Source organism: Electrona antarctica, assembly GCF_951216825.1.
Source record: "Electrona antarctica genome assembly, chromosome: 7".
Classification (NCBI taxonomy): Eukaryota; Metazoa; Chordata; class Actinopteri; order Myctophiformes; family Myctophidae; genus Electrona; species Electrona antarctica.
The window spans coordinates 17,360,949-17,377,060 of NC_136812.1; the positions used below are offsets into that span (position 1 = coordinate 17,360,949).

The following is a 16,112-nucleotide window of genomic DNA, read 5'->3' on the forward strand; positions in this document are numbered from 1 at the left end:
TTTCCACGTTCATTGTCAGGTGTGCTGCACCAGCTCTGCCTGTGTGAGGTATGTATGCACAGTAATTGTTGCTACATCCACCACCCCTCAACACAGTACAAACACTGGCAACGACTGAGTCAGGGGTTGTGCAGGCGGGTGGTTGGCAATTGCACAACATCCGAGATCGAGACATCAGGCACTTGAGCTGTAAAAAGAAGTGACGCTGTCATCCCTCGTGGTGGATCGTAAAGGCCTGCTTTCGTACCTGGTAATGCATTTCCTGATGTCTCACCTGTAGCAGCTTGGCAGGTATTATGTTGAGATGAGGCTGAGCCAGTGTGTTGAGGGGGTTGTTGGCAGCCCCTACTGTATGTGCTGGAATGTGCCAAGGCTTGTTTTTTGGGGTGGGACATCATGACCTCAGGCAGTAGGATGGGTGGGTGCGACTCTACTCACAGAAAGAAAATAGGAGTGATAGATGAGGAAGGAGAGGAAGAGAGTGCTAACTTTTATTTCACCCCGCGTGCCATTCATTGGAGTGCAGAGTAGACTCACTGAGGTTTATTTAAAAACCTAAGAGCAGATAGCCATGGTTTAATGATGATGCTGTCCTCAGATTTTTTTTAATACATTTTCTTTTTTTATGTTTTGCTTTTACAACTGGCTCCACTTCAACAACTGCAAAGAAACACTTTACTTCTCGCTCCTCAGAGGGAAGAGGAATAGGAAACAGAGGGGCGAATGCTGTTTCTTTAAGAGAGAGGGGGAGAGAGTGAGGGAGAGAGAGAGAGAAAGGGAGGGACCTCTTTGCCCTCCAGAAACCAGGAAGGGAATTGAGTTGATCTGCTGCTGCTTGGTTTAGCGCATACGGGGCTTTGAGCTGCACGACAGTTAAGAGGGAGAGAGAGAGAGCTCCGTAGAGGAGGAGAGGAGAGGGCTGAGCTAACCACAACAAGCACCACCACGGCCATCGCAGGTGAGCTAAAGACACCCCCCTGCTACCCCCCTGCTGTCTGCCCTGGGCCTGTCGACAAGAGAGAAACAGGCTAAGGAGGAGAGGAGAGAAAGGAATGAGGGAGGGGGACAGAAAGGAGAGAGCAGGGGGGGCTGGCATGGGAGGAGAGGTGGGTCGCAGCAGTAGTCACTAGTCAAGGTTCCCTTTTTTCCCCATATCCGCCTAAAGTACTTACTCCGGACTGCTTTTTCACCTCTGGGAATTCCTGCGATAAAGTTTATTGGATGTATTCAAGGCATTAACTTTTCAGGCAGGTGGAAGCACTTAGAGGAGGAGGGGGATGGGGGCTCTCTGGAGAGAGGGTGGTGATGGTGGTGGTGGTAGGGGGGGGGCACTGGACAAGAGGAAGAAGGAACCAGAAATAATTCTATCGGACAACGGACAGGCGACAACAACTTTTCAGGACAGTGTCATTCCCGTTCCCCAATTGGAGTGGGGTGCAAATTGTGTGCTATGTGCGCTGGATTTGTTTTGGTGTTTGACATTTTACAGAATGAGAATAAGTGTTAATTTAGGTCAGGAGTCTTGGAAGTGTCTCTGAGATGTGTCTAGAGGTGTTACTGTGTGACACTGTGACAGTATCATAGCTGATGTTGTTTGTTGTTTTCCAACAGTGCTGAACGAAAGCTTTTTCGTATACGAAGCACTGCCCTGTTTGATGGCTGGTCTGTACTTTTAATACCTGGCAGCCTGCTAGCAACATACTGTAGTGTATAATTCAGCCCGGAGTGCTTACGTTAGAACAAGCTTGGAGATAGTGGGGGTGGTGAGGGCAGAGAAAGCTGGGACACGTAGTTCACAGTAGGGACTGCGTAGCGGGTCACATAGGATTCAAGGACTCAACATCCCAGAGTGCCTTGCCCTTGGCCATACAGGAAAGGGAACAGCCGCTAGCCTATCCCAGCAAGGAGGTGTGGTGAGTGAGCAGCTGTCAGGCCAATAGGAGGAAGGCAAGCAGAGCCTGAGTTGTGGGCTGAAAATAGAGGGGGGGAGCTGGTAGGTGTCTGCTTGTGTGGGATCAGGCAAGGGCTTGCCTGTACGACCAGGGCCACTAGCAAGTTTCCTGTCTGGTAAAGCTCCAGCCCTGCCCAGAGACGGAGGCAGGACAGCAGGCCGGCAGGCAGGCAGGAGAGGCAGACGGGGCCCGGGAAATATTTCTGCCTAGCTGGTAAGCACTCCAAATATATATACAGATAATCTGTTTTATTGTAATGTGAAAGAGAAAATGTCAGATGAGAAGGCAGATGGATAGAGAAATAAGAGTGCTGTAGTGCTGTATGTGCAACTGTGCATGTTTATGAAACGGAGGGAGATGGAGGTTGATAGAGTTCAGAGTTCTTGACCCACTTGCAGATAAAGGAGGTCAGTGCTGAGAGTAAGGTACTGCACAGAACACAGCTCAAGAGGACGCGCATTGTGTCAAAGTTTGTATTCCCACAGGCAAGCTTTTTGAACATTTCCTTGCCGGGCTGGTTTCTTATGTGTTTTTATTGTATGTATATGGCCACGATGTCATGATGAGGTTTTGGTTCTTAAAAATGGATGGAAAAAGATGCACATCATTTACTGTTTCCTCCTCGGGGCCCTGGGTAATTCATCTAAGGCCACTGTATGCGAGATCGATATATGAACGGACACGGCATCGGCTATTTGACAGACAGCAGCAGAGTGGGCTGTGTTGAGAGCTGGCGTAGTAGAGGCACGTTATGTCACATTCGTTTACATGGAAAAGGTGTGCAAGTTAAAAACTGCCGCTCTCACGGGAGGGGAGGAAATGTGGAAGCTCTTGTGGAAAATGTACCTTGTTATTTGTGTAAGCTGCCATAACTTAAAACCTTAAGGTCTGGAAACTGAGGTCAATATCCTTTGGCACTTCAGTATTTATTTATGGATTTCAAGTTTCTCTCTTCAGCTCAAACCATACTAGGCCCCACACATACATACAGTATAGTACACATACACATGTACAGCGTTTCTTAAAGCAGATTCTAATCTAGACTGTACAGCACTACTCTCTTGTGGTTTGTTTGAAGACTTTACAGGAACCATGCCTGCATTGCCTGATACACAGATGCATATTTTTTGGCATCCCATACTTGCTGAACCCGTTTTTTAAGTGTGCGGGCACAAAGAGGGTACAAGCAGCAGGGAGTACTTGAGAGAGCAAATGAAGAGGAAGACGCCCAGGCGCTGGGAAAGTGTTTGGAATCCTTGTTGTCAGGAGGTAGCGCATAGCTGGAGTGAGTGACATTTTTCATTCTGTCCAATGTCACTGAAAATGTTTAATGTTTATGTCAATGCTGCCCTCGATGCCGCTTCCTGAATGCCACTGCAGAACACAAGTAACTCTATACTTTTAGTTCAAGTAAATTCCAGCAAGAGGTTAAACTAGGACGCTGTGTGTGTGTGTGTGTGTGTGTGTGTGTGTGTGTGTGTGTGTGTGTGTGTGTGTGTGTGTGTGTGTGTGTGTGTGTGTGTGTGTGTGTGTGTGTGTGTGTGTGTGTGTGTGTGTGTGTGTGTGTGTGTGTGTGTGTGTGTGTGTGTGTGTGTGTGTGTGTGTGTGTGTGTGTGTGTGTGTGTGTGTGTGTGTGTGTGTGTGTGTGTGTGTGTGTGTGTGTGTGTGTGTGTTGCCAACAATAGACTCCAGGGGAATTGCAGGGGACTTCAGTGGCTGTGGGCAGGTCCAAGACACCACCCATCAATTTGGCGGTGAGGCTGAATACAGTTTGATATTCCTGTATGTTTGTGCCTGCGCCACTATAGCCTGAAACTAGCAGGTTCAGACTGACTGTGAAGACAGGTTGCGTGAGGTTTGCTGTGGCAGCTCAAGGCTTCATTTTAGGTTGAAATGGTCGCTATTGTACGATACACTTTGTTTTTTTAACATAGCACTATATTTGTCCAAAGTTTTGTGTATGTGGTCGAAAATTGTGTGTTATGATCTATAAACTGGAAGCAATCCTGTGAAACCTTGCTATTTTCAAACCAACTCTACATAGTTTCGTGTAGTTTGCCCTTAAACCAGCATGCTTTTTGGAGTGTTAAACTGTATGTGTTAAAATATTTAATCTATAGGCTACAGTATATCATACCTGTTTATCGGCCAGCCTCATACACAAGAGAATGGAGCTTCACTTCCCACTTTAGTTTGGCTCCCCTGGTCAGCTGCTCTGTATACCACAGCTCTCAGCCTGGTTAGACGGACAGACAGACCCCTCTGTTGTTTTCATGTTGTTTAGCTGCAGTTTGGGGGGAGTGAAGGGGCTTGTTCTGTTCTGGGACGTTTATTATGGAGAGGCCAACACAACCTGATCAAATTAGAGAGAGAGAGAGAGTGGGAGAGAGAGGCCAGGATACACAGTCAGAGCACAGGGATGTTTGTCTGGGTGGAGGTTAAGTTAAACTTGACTTTCTACACTTCCACATTTGTATAGTATGTGAGAGTTGATGCTGTATTTTTGTGCTACTGTATGTTGGCTGGTACACTACACATTTTTGTGCTGCCAGACCACTGCCCCACCCCCTGGAGACATTTTAAAGACAAGCTCAAGGGGTTTATCTCCAACCTGTTGTCAGCTTTAAGCAATAACACTTTGACCTTCAATATAATTTGTGCCTTGAGAGACCAGGCTGTCCTTTTGGCGATGTGAAAATATCAATATACGAGTAAAGATGCAAATGACCCCTTCCCTTATTTTCTTATCTTTACTTTATTTTTTTGTTGGTCTGTTGATTTAGTGGTTGGAATGGCGAGGAGGAAGGAGTGAAGATGGTTAGTTTGCAGTCTTGCAGAAAAGGAAGGAGAATTAGCAGGGGGTGGGATGGTGGGTGGGTGTCTGAGTTTTGCCTTCTCAGCAGGGGAAAGGGGAAGTGGGTGATGTAGTGGGCACTGTGCAGTGTCTGAGACAGAAAGATGGAGAATGATGAGATGGACAGAGAGAGAGAGAGGAGGGTCAGATGTGGGGACAGACGGAGAGATAGGGAGAGGGGGTAGAGGAGGAGAGAGCTGGTCATCTGATAACAGAGCGGGTTCTGTTACACGCCTGCCACAGACACACAGGAAGTGCTCTCTCTCCATTGAGCTGTGCATGCACAGAATGGTGCAGCTCGGGCACATTGGACCTGCCATGGACTGACCAACTGACCAGCCTGGGCTCTCCACTTGGCAGCTCTGTGATGTGTTGAGTGTTGTCTTTGAAGCCACGTGTTAGATTTAGATACACTTCCTGGTTGACATCACAACAGTGTTGGAGCATGTTACACTAGCTGTAACGAATGTCAGAATGTGGTTGTGGTTGTACTGCTCTGGTGACTTGAGGAGGGTGCTATGTCAAAACATGTTCCAATGTGGCTCCGCCTCCTAGAAGTGGAGCGAAGTAAAATACTCTAATTCCAAATTGAGAAATTTGGCAAATGTGAGTGACATACTCTGACGAAATGATTGCTAGTATGCCAGTAAAATAGAGTGGTCTTGAAGTTCTGATTGGAAAAACATGGCTAACAAAATAGAAGCACAGCAGATGTAATCATCTGCTCTCAAAGGTATTTGTCACGAGCGACCAAAATGTATTAATAGCATAGTATTTTAAGAAAAGTTTGATGTTAAATGCATTACATTATGTTAAATGCATTACAGTAAGCTACCGGTAACATCAGTATACAGTACACGCCATATTGTAGAAACCTTGTTATAATAATAATAATAACTTTACTTAACTTGACAGAAAGGATCTCAGACTTCATACAAAAGAAAAACTCTAAGTTCCTCATACTAAAGTTTTATTGACCACCTGGTGGTTAAGTTTTCCCTAGTTGATGAGGGTCACATTGGGTGAGTGAGGGAGAGGTTAAAAGAGTTTATCATTGACATCAGACCTAGATTACCAGGCTGTCAGTGTCATACACCCAGGGGGCTATGCATGAGCCTATGGGTGAGTTTGTTTTACATTCCACCTAAACGTCCACCTTTCTCCACACGTCCACATTGTCTCTCAGTTTAGGCAGTTTCCTGGTTAGTTTCTAGTGAAACGGCCCAGCCTAGACCGGCCCTCTCAACTTTAGTTTCATCACACTCTCGCCCTTTTGCTCTCAATACAACCAGTCGTGCTTCCTTCCAACGCTGGTAACGGTGAGTCACTTGGCCCAAACCCTTGCTTAAAATCCCCTTCCCTTGGAACTGGCCCTATACTGATTCTGATTATCTTGTAATATCCTCTTGCCTCGACCTTGAACCCTTGTCTAGTGATTCCCCATCTCTGCTAATCACCAGTCCAGAAGAATTACAGTAGACAGTCGAGAAAAGAGGAGAGAGTTGAAAAAAGAAATTAAAGACATAGAAGTAGTATTATATAGGAGAGGAAAGACCATTTTCACATATTCTGTATCCTGACTTTGAATTAAGATTACAGCACAACATTAATATAACACACATGCTGTTCAAAACAACTTCTGATTGTGAAGACGTTTCTTGGGCTATACAAATACTTCTATTAAGTAAAAGTATAGATATTCTGAAAGGGTTATTATTTGGTAATTATTAGGTAAGAGTTTCTTTATACAATATAGACATATTGTTCAATATTGTGTCCTTGTGCAGTGTGTCACGGCTTGGCAATGTCCTATACTGCTCTCAGCCTGCATGCAAATAGTTATTATCCATGAGAAATTACTTCTATGAATAGATCACATGCTTTGCATGACAGACATTTTCTACAAAGTAACTACAGTAATAACTGTAGTAACACTACATAAAAGCAGTACAGTGAAAGTAAAAACAAAAACACATGAGCTTACAGAAGGTTGTTGAAACTTTCAGAAAGACCAGCAGTGAAATAGACGGACAGCTATGCTGCCAGCCAGTCCCTCTTGTATTTCGGATTCTTCTTTCTTCATCATCTTCCTCAAATCTTCAGTTATGTGTGCTGCGACTTTGGAACTTTCACCAAAATGTAGTCAGAAATCTTCATAAGCTTTGAGTTTGTTTGTTTCACTCTTTCTCATCAACTTTCTCATCAAGTTCCAATTTTTATTACTCTTCTTTTCCTTCATATTTATGCCACTCTGCCATGACATTTTCATATTAGTGTGAATTGCAGACTTGTTTTAGTTCATGCTTTATTGAGACAGATACAGTGAAGGAAATGGAGAGCAGATGAATGATATACTCATACTGTACAGCATATGGTACGGCCAGCCAGGAATTGAACTGGGACTTGCTGTCAGGCCTTAGAGCCCTTGCGGTATGCATCTCCACTCGGCTATCGGGTAGCCCTGTGCCCAGTTGTTTTCAATATTCATTTGTTAATTACATGGTCTTCTTTCACTAACATTCACCTTGGTGATGCAGTAACTCAGGATTTTTAGTGTCTGAGCATCCAGAGGACTCCGGTTTGAACCATGGCTCTTCCAGGCTTGTTTTCTCTTGATTTTAAGTGACGCATAAAATCCACGATGACCCGGCCTAAATCAATGCCTGTGCTACTTTTGCAAACAAACAAACAAAAATGTATTCAATGGAAATCTTGTTCTGCTCATTTTCCTATAGTAGGCTACCTAAATTGTTGCTCCATGATGATAGAAGCCAAGTAGCCTCCCTAATTAGAACTCTACAATCTAAGCTTTCACATACTGTAGTGTGAAGCCATATGATGTGGTTTGTCACTTGGTAAGAAGCTCAACAAGTTCATGACTTTCCCTTGGTGTTTAACGCAATGAAAAAAGGAAGTATCTGCACATATGCTGTATTTCTGGCCACGCACGGAGCGTCCGTGTGAGTGGAAGAAAAGCACCGCGCATGGTGGAAGAAAAGCACCGCGCATGGTGGAAGAAAAGCACCGCGCATGCGCTTATGCTTGTGTGTCCTGTGGCTTTTGTGTGTATGTTTGAGCCCTGAGTGATGCAAAATTGTGCTTTGTGGATTAGAGGCATGCGATTTAAAAATATTAATTTCTTTCATTTGTTATTCTCTCTAAGTGGTGACATCACCCCTGATTGGGGTGCAGCAAAATGTCAACTAAGGGTGTAGATGTGTTTAATACTGTGGTAATATAACTGTAACTCTGCAAATGGTTCCCTTAAACAATACACTTTTGCTGGGTGGTATTTCTTCTCTGTAGAATAGATCCATGTAACAGTAACTAACATGGTGTATGCATGGGTGCTCCCCTTGAGTCAAAAGGTTATGTGTTCGATTAGGCGTTTCACAATTATTACATTAATCGCAATTATTTGCATATCGTATTCTCAAACATTTTCAAATAGCAGATATAGATTGTCTATTTTCACTATACATACAAGTATACATTATTCATACAAAGCCTAAAAGCCAAATATAAATGTAATTTTTAAGTGGTGCAACCACTTCCTTAAGTGACTGTGTGGCTGGGCGGGTGGCTGGCTGGCTGGGTGCGTCTGAGCACAAAAACAGCATGGTTGTTTTTCACCATCTGTGCGCAACCTAACACACACACAAACACACGCACATATTAACTGTATATATGGTGATTTCTGGTGTGCCAGTACAGTACAGTGACAGTACAGTACAGTAGAGGGACCCCCACACGGTAACTCTGTCATTTCTCAACCGTTTCGGACGCGGGGCGGCTCGCCGAAATCGGGCCGGCACCCTGGGTGCGTTCCTGTGGGTCTGGAACTCCCCCCCCCCCCCCCCCCTGGGGACCCCCACACGGAGTTGCACCACTTACTTCACACGGGTGTGATTTTTTTTCCCAATGTTCAACAACAAAAACACAATTAAATCAATCGCAAATTAATTGAGCGACAATCAATTGCCAAGTAAAATTGCATAACTGTAACAGCCCTAGGTTCGATACCAGGCAGTGCCAACTCAGTGTATGAGTAGCATCAACAAAACGCTGCACATAGCATCGGACCTGACCAGACCTCGGGGATGGTCGGGGTCGGGGTTGCCCGACCCCGACCATCGCTGCTCAGCATTTATAATTCCTCTGCTTACATCCTCGTCTATCTACTGTAAGACACACCTGGAGTTATTGAGTGTTCATTACGACCTGAGGCCGATTCTAAACCAGTAGTTCTCACACTTTTCAAGATGCTTAAAACATTTTCAGATGTACAAGCTTGCGGCGTAGCACGAAGTGACGCACTGTGAGCTTGCACGTCTGCTATTTTTGAATTGGCCAACGCTAAAATCTAAAATGGCACGGATGCTTTCTCGGTTTTAATGCTTTAAACTCTGTTTCTGTTCTGTTGTATTCTAGGAATGACTGGTATGTGTCAGACACACGCAGATAGATACGTGGAAACTATTCAGTCATACTACTAGATGTAGAACTCGATGCACAGCCACATTATCTTAAAACAGCAAGTCCCATCCTGTGGGCTGGTGGGCCATGATGGTATTGCAAGTGGGCCCCCAAATAATTGGAAAAAAAACCAAATGTCATTGTAAAAAGAAGAAGAAGAAGAAAAAGGCCGGAACACAATCGATTGATTGATCATTAAAATTAACTCTGAAAATGCACCGACCATCTGACCACTTAACACGGCAGCCAAATGGCTGCCTTGCTAAGTGATCAGATGGGTGGGCCACGAATGCTTTTGTGGTTTTCCAGAGGGCCTTGATCCAGAGACGGTTGGGAACCACTCTGGTCTAAAAGCAACAGCAGCGTATGGATGAGTTGTGAACTGTGAGACATGCCTTGGAACAGGACTGAAACAAAGTTGACGCATTGCTCTGGCTGGCCAGTATGCCATGCGTTCAAATCATCCCTGAAATCTAATCTGCATAGCTTCCCCTGCTGTGTGTGTGTGTGTGTGTGTGTGTGTGTGTGTGTGTGTGTGTGTGTGTGTGTGTGTGTGTGTGTGTGTGTGTGTGTGTGTGTGTGTGTGTGTGTGTGTGTGTGTGTGTGTGTGTGTGTGTGTGTGTGTGTGTGTGTGTGTGTGTGTGTGTGTGTGTGTGTGTGTGTGTGTGTACTTGTATTACTATACTTGTAAGGTCCAAATGTCCCTACAAGTATAGTAAAATTATTTGAGAAATTGACATTGTGAGGACCACTTTCCCAGTCCTCAAATTCTTTTGTTGTTAGACATTCAGTTTAGGGGTTTTGCAATGCTTACACTTGCAAATGTCAGGCTGCAACTCATTGTGAGCTTGTAGATCTGCAATTTAAATGAATGTTGACGTCCTCGTAAGTATAGTTATACAAACGTTGGTGTGTGTGTGTGTGTGTTTGTGTGTGTGCGTGCGTGCGTGCGTGCGTGTTTGTGTGTGGTGAGGCGGAGTCCACGGGTTAGTATAGGTAAGGTTAGAGGAGATGAGGATATGGGTGGGGCCGGTGGGTTCCGCAGTAAGTGGTGGTTTGACTTGCAAAACAGGCCAGTGTGTGCATGCAGCCTAGCCTTAGAGAGGAGGGCCGTCCCCCCCCTGGAACTGAGAGGGACACAGCCGGCCGGCCGGGCGCTGCTCTGCTGTACACCAGACTGCGGGCCTTGTCACCCACAGGCATGAATTAGTGATAAGGAATGTTTCAAGCCATGAGGAGGTGTCAGGATCAGGTTTGTTTGCACTGTGTTTCCTCTTTCTACCTGCGCTTTGCAGGTCATTCGGGGACGGGCGGCTCCTCCGCGCGGGACACTGCCTCCATGCTCCGTTGACGCTGTATTGACTTGGTGTGTGTGTGTGTGTGTGTGTGTGTGTTAGTGTTATCTCCTCTCAGCTCAGCTTCTTTACCCCACAAAGCCGTGACCCAGGGTCAGCTGTGTGTGTCCTGGGGATAACGTGTAAGCGATGTTGCAAGCAAAGCCTCCTCTGCAGGTGCTGCCTGCCTGCCTGCGTGCAGCAGCAGCGAGAGAGTGGCAGAGAGACCGAGGGTAGCAGAATGGCTCTTCCTCTGCTAGGGCTCACTAAGATCTATTTCCACCTGTGAAGGACACGACCGTTCGCCATGTGGTCGCCCTCTCCCTAGATCCTTCATCCGTCTCATCTCATTCTCTCCTCTCTTCCCTCCACTCTCCTCTTTCCCTCTCACTCCCCCTCTTGTTCTATCTCTTTCGCTCACCCCCATCCTCCATCGAGCTCGCTCTCCCTCACTTGCCCTCCACACTCGGACTTAGCCTCTCTCCCCTCCCTCAGCATATTCAAATACGAACTGAGTGGCGGGTAATAAAATTTGCGTCAATGTCGGATGGGCCGTTTTTTATCAGAGTTCTTGGGGAAAGACAGTGTCTGAGTTTGTAGAGGCTAAGATGTCAGCTGCCTATCCAAATTAGAATAATGTTAAGGGACACATAGATAGGAGAGGAAGAACATTATTGGGTCTAAGATCAAGTGAGTAGACAGTAGACACTGTACAATAAGTCGAGCACAAGGGGTACTTTGAAATATGTCCTATTTGAATGTATAAACAGTTTTATCATTTGCTCTCTCAATGTCTCCATTCTATCATTGTTGTGCTCTCATGTAAACTATTGACCCATTTAAAAGATAACCATGTGTTGAAATGAATTCATCCTACTTATGTCAGTGACATTGAAATGGTAAATATAGAAAAGGGAGATAAGAGGAAAGTGACATGGAGATAACAGCGCACGCATCCCAACTTTCTGCGTCTCCGGGGCTGCAGTGGCTGCTCAGGGGTAGAGTGGCCGGTAGAGCAGCTGGATGGGAACCCTGAGGTTCCCAGTTCGATCCCAGGCTCCCCCAGAGTTACTGTCGAAGTGTCCTTGAGCAAGACGCTGGACCCCTCCTGATGTGCATGTTGGTGCCTTGCATGGTTTCCTCCGCCATCGGTGTGTGAATGGGTGATTGTAAATGTAAACAGAGTTAAGCAATTGAAATTGGGACTGACATTTAAAATTGTAAATGCAGCTTTGCCCTCTGGTCCGCATACCTGACAAACTACCTAAAAAAAGTGAGTGACTCCCACAGCCACAATACAAGAGGAAGCGAGAACAACGATCTGGTACCACTTTCAAAACAAACATGGGCAAATTCTCCTTCTACAGCACAGCCACCCAAGTGTAGAATGCCCTGACTCCCTCCCTCAAAAAAATGTAAATCCCTGACGTCCTTTAAAACAGGCCTGAAAATACTGATTACATTTCTGTTTGACTGTACCCTGTACTGATTACACTTCTGCCAATAAAGTATTCAATCAATCAATCATGTAATGCGCCTTGGATGAAGGCGCTATAGAGCGTCGCAGTCCCGCCCCCTACCAGGGCCCAGGAAATGATTCTCCGTTCATTTTCCTCATAGACATTTCAAAAAGTATTTATTTAAAGACGTTTACGACAAAGCCAACTCGAGTCGTGACAACTCATGACAACAAACACAGGTTACAACACTTTTTTTGTTGTTTTTCTTCTTTGTAATTATTTGTTTGGTCCAAAATATTGTGTTTGTTGTCATGAGTTGTCACGACTCGAGTTGGCTTTGTCCGCGGCGTAACCGTCTTTAAATAAATACTTTTTTAAATGTCTATGGGACAAATGCATTGGGAATCATTTCCTGGGCCTGGCGTCGTCATGAAAGGGGGCGGGACTGCGACGCTCTATATAAATGCACCATTTACCTGAGAGGTCTGTTTTCGAGAGCCTTACCTATCTCTCTGGCCTGTGGGTACAGCTGACACGGTGCCAGAACTCAAGGTGTGGACCTATGGGAGAGGCATGGCTTTAGAGCAGAACTCAAGGTGTGGACCTATGGGAGAGGCATGGCTTTTGAGAAGGGAGTGGACGTGGCTGAACAGAGCAGGGGAGAGGTGAACGTCACCAGTGTTGCCATGTATGCTTATTATAAGCTAATTGTTCTTCTGTAAAGTCGCTTGTAAATATTGTTTTTTGTGGGTTGATTTTGGGCTGGTTTAATATTGTTTAATATTTTGTGCCAGGGACCAGCATAGCAGATTTGTTTGAAAACTGCTCACGAGTCGTGGCGTGCGACACATTGTGAGCTTGTAGATCGGCTATTTTCAAATGGCCGATCCATAATAGGTTTAAAGTGCACATGATGTGGCCTACAGTCGGTTCTTTTGGGCTTGTTGTCATAGAACTGGTTGCTTACTTCTCTCGCAAAGTCTGGCAACACTGAACGTCACCCAACAGGTAGGGAAGAGAGAGAGAGACATAGAGGTATGGGCAGGTACGGCTGGGCACGGTGGTGGTGCTGTATATGCACTGTAGCAGAAAGGCTAATCTGAGGAATGTCAACTGAAAGAAGTGCTCTTATGGAGTGTGCCCCGCGCCCCCCTCCCTGCTTACCCCCGGCCTTACCCCCTGCTGGGAATCTGTGCCAGATGGAAGAGGGTGGGCGCACAGAGACTAACTATCTATCGGTCTGCCTACGTGTGAGCGTGTCATACAAGCCTGCCGTGTTTTGAGTTGTAGTGTGTGTAAATTGTATATATGTATATACACACACACACACACACACACACACACACACATACACACACATTATATATAGTATATTTGTGTGTTTGTAAACTGACAAATGGAGGATGGCTTGTTCCACCGAAACCCCCCTCCCCCTGCGCAGGCTTCAGTCGATCGTTTTAATCTCCCCCCACACGTGAGCGAGGGGACAGCCTTTGCTGGAACTTGGCACACAGTACAGGGTGGGGTAACCAGCTCAGACCGGATTGACAACCTCCCTTTTTAATACCGTTCCCTTGCAGCTTGTTGCGTGTCCTCTTCCTCCTCCTGTGGGTTTTTTCCACAGGGTCTGCTGTATCTGGCAGCCCCCCCCACACCCTCTCCTCCTCCCTCTGTCCCCACTCTGGCACTCTGACTGACACGGAGTGCGCAAGCTGCACTGGCCGGCTCCCGGCATGCACTCTGATCCCCACTGCCCTCTTTCTCTACTATGTCCCCCGCAAACTCTTAGTTTTGCATTTGCAGGAGCATGCATGCACACAGGTACACATACATACAGCCATGCCCATGTATGTATAATACATGGGGGCACACACACACACACACACACACACACACAGCACACAGTACACAGCCATGTGTGCTGTGCATAAATACCAATCTATGCATATTACACAGATATCTACAGTCCTGTGTTCAGCCTCCCGCTTATGTTAACGCTGGCCAAAATAGCAATTTATTCAAAATAATTGAGACCACTCCACTACATTGTAATTAGCCAATTTTATACTTTAAGTTTGTAAAATACATTTGTTGTGCCAATAGAGTTTTTCTGTAAAATCATTAGGCAGAAAAAGAGGTGTGTAGGACTATGGTGTTACAACAATATGGCTCCCCTCCAGATACTTGAGGTACTGGGCCAGTTCATGAAGAGTCACGTAGGTGTTGGAGATATTGGGAGTTATACTGATCTATGGAGTCATATTGTCGCTTACCCGGTGGACTGTTGAGGTTATATAACAATGTGATTAAGAATAACAGATCTGGTTATTAAAGAATGCACAATGTCCCCACCCCCTAGTCAGTCAAACCGCATCTCACCGCATCTCACTACAGCAGTCAAAACAACTTGGCTACTCCTGACAGGTTGTTTCACTTTTGTTTTGTCAAGTGAATGACAAAGGTGGTTTAAAGGTATCTACTAAATTAATTTGTTTTGACTGGCGGTGTGCATCTCACCCTCTGGGACTGATTTGATTCACGATCAGTGATTGGATGCAGATACATTTTAAGCACCCAATGGATCGATACGATTCAATTCAGCCCTCAGGGCCCTGTCTCAATGTAATATGATGCTGTGTGATATGATTCATAGACAGTATTTGCTCACCGACGGTTGACATCCTTGTCAAAACAATGGGGAGAGGAACCCAGACAGGAGAGGGAGGAAAGTTTGTTTTCTAGGGCGAGGGGCGGGCAGACATGTGATGTGAGCCGTCACACTTGCAGGAGGATTGACGGGCAGAGAGACGCAAGCATAAAAAAACATGTCATATCGGACACTGAAGTCCTCGTGGAATTGTTCACCATTCCATGTTTCTGATCAATGTGCGTTTAGCAATATCTTCAGGTTTAATATGAGAAGACTGACCTGGTGTCTTGCTATTCAATAGATGCCATGGAATTTAAACACATCTAACTGCTTGTAAATTGTAAAAATATAGAAATAAAATAGGTAAAACGGTTCCCAGAATAAACGTTTGAGTTGCCAATAAGGATAAAGATTGGTCTTCAATTAATCCTCTTTTAATGGATGGACGGGGCTCGGGACATGCAGTTGAGTTGGAATTAGGTCATGAACCATGGACTGAACTCTAGCACTTGGGGGGGTTTGCAGCATGGTTTTGGCCTTTGTGCAATTTAGCTCTTGTGTGTTATAGTGTGTGGTGTATTCTCAGCAGCCTTATGTATAGACATCTGTGATGAAACAATGAATTCCTCTAGTTCATCCACATACTGTATAACTATGACATGAACAGTGAACTGATCTTCAGCCTCCTCTTCCTCTCCTGTTCCCTCAGACAGGCAGACGGACAGACGACAGGACGGACACGCGGGCGGCGGCTGTGCTAGGCGGCTCGGCGGCAGGCTGGTGGAAGATGTCGTCAGGGGCCGGCGGGCGAGGGGGAAGGCGGCTCAGGGGGACGGCGGCCAGCGCGGGCGGAGGAGGCCGCGGAGGGGCCGGGGAGGCAGAGGAGGGCCCCGTGGGGATCCCCTTCCCCGAGCACAGTGCCGACATACTCGGAAGCCTGAACAAGCAGCGGATGAGCGGTCTGCTCTGCGACGTGCTGCTGGTCACCCAGGACCGCGAGTTCCCAGCTCACCGCTCCGTCCTGGCCTCCTGCAGCACCTACTTCCACAAGCTCTTCACGTCGGGGGCCGCCGCGGACCAACAGAGCGTCTACGCCCTCGACTTTGTGGCGGCAGAGGCTCTGGGAGCGCTGCTGGACTTTGCCTACACGGCCACTCTGATGGTCAGCCACAGCAGCGTAGCCGACATCCTGGCCGCCGCCCATCTGCTGGAGATCCCACCCGTCCAGGACGTCTGTACGCACCTACTGGACACCAAAGTGCTTTCCCCGCAGGTAACATGTCATTCATATTGAGCACCGGTCAGCTCTGCACAACGGCACGCCAACTAGGAAAGGCATCTCGTAGAACGGTGGCTTGTGGTACAGTGCAGTGCTGTTCGGGACTT

The 16,112-nt window shown here is 46.3% G+C and overlaps 1 protein-coding gene across 3 annotated transcripts in view; it reads left to right on the top strand.

Moving 5' to 3' along the window:
• The first annotated feature begins 163 nt into the window (after positions 1-163).
• Positions 164-16,112, top strand: part of zbtb7a (zinc finger and BTB domain containing 7a) — a 29,788-nt gene continuing 13,839 nt past the window's right edge. The window contains exons 1-2 of one of the 3 annotated variants that reach the window (XM_079506930.1): positions 164-291; positions 15,436-15,999. In XM_079506930.1, the coding sequence (XP_079363056.1) occupies positions 15,514-15,999 (486 nt within the window). In that variant the 5' untranslated portion in view covers positions 164-291; positions 15,436-15,513. Of the gene's footprint in view, positions 292-883; positions 959-2,088; positions 2,166-15,435; positions 16,000-16,112 lie in introns of those variants that run through there. The other 2 variants (XM_079506931.1, XM_079506932.1) reach the window with 2 other exon arrangements.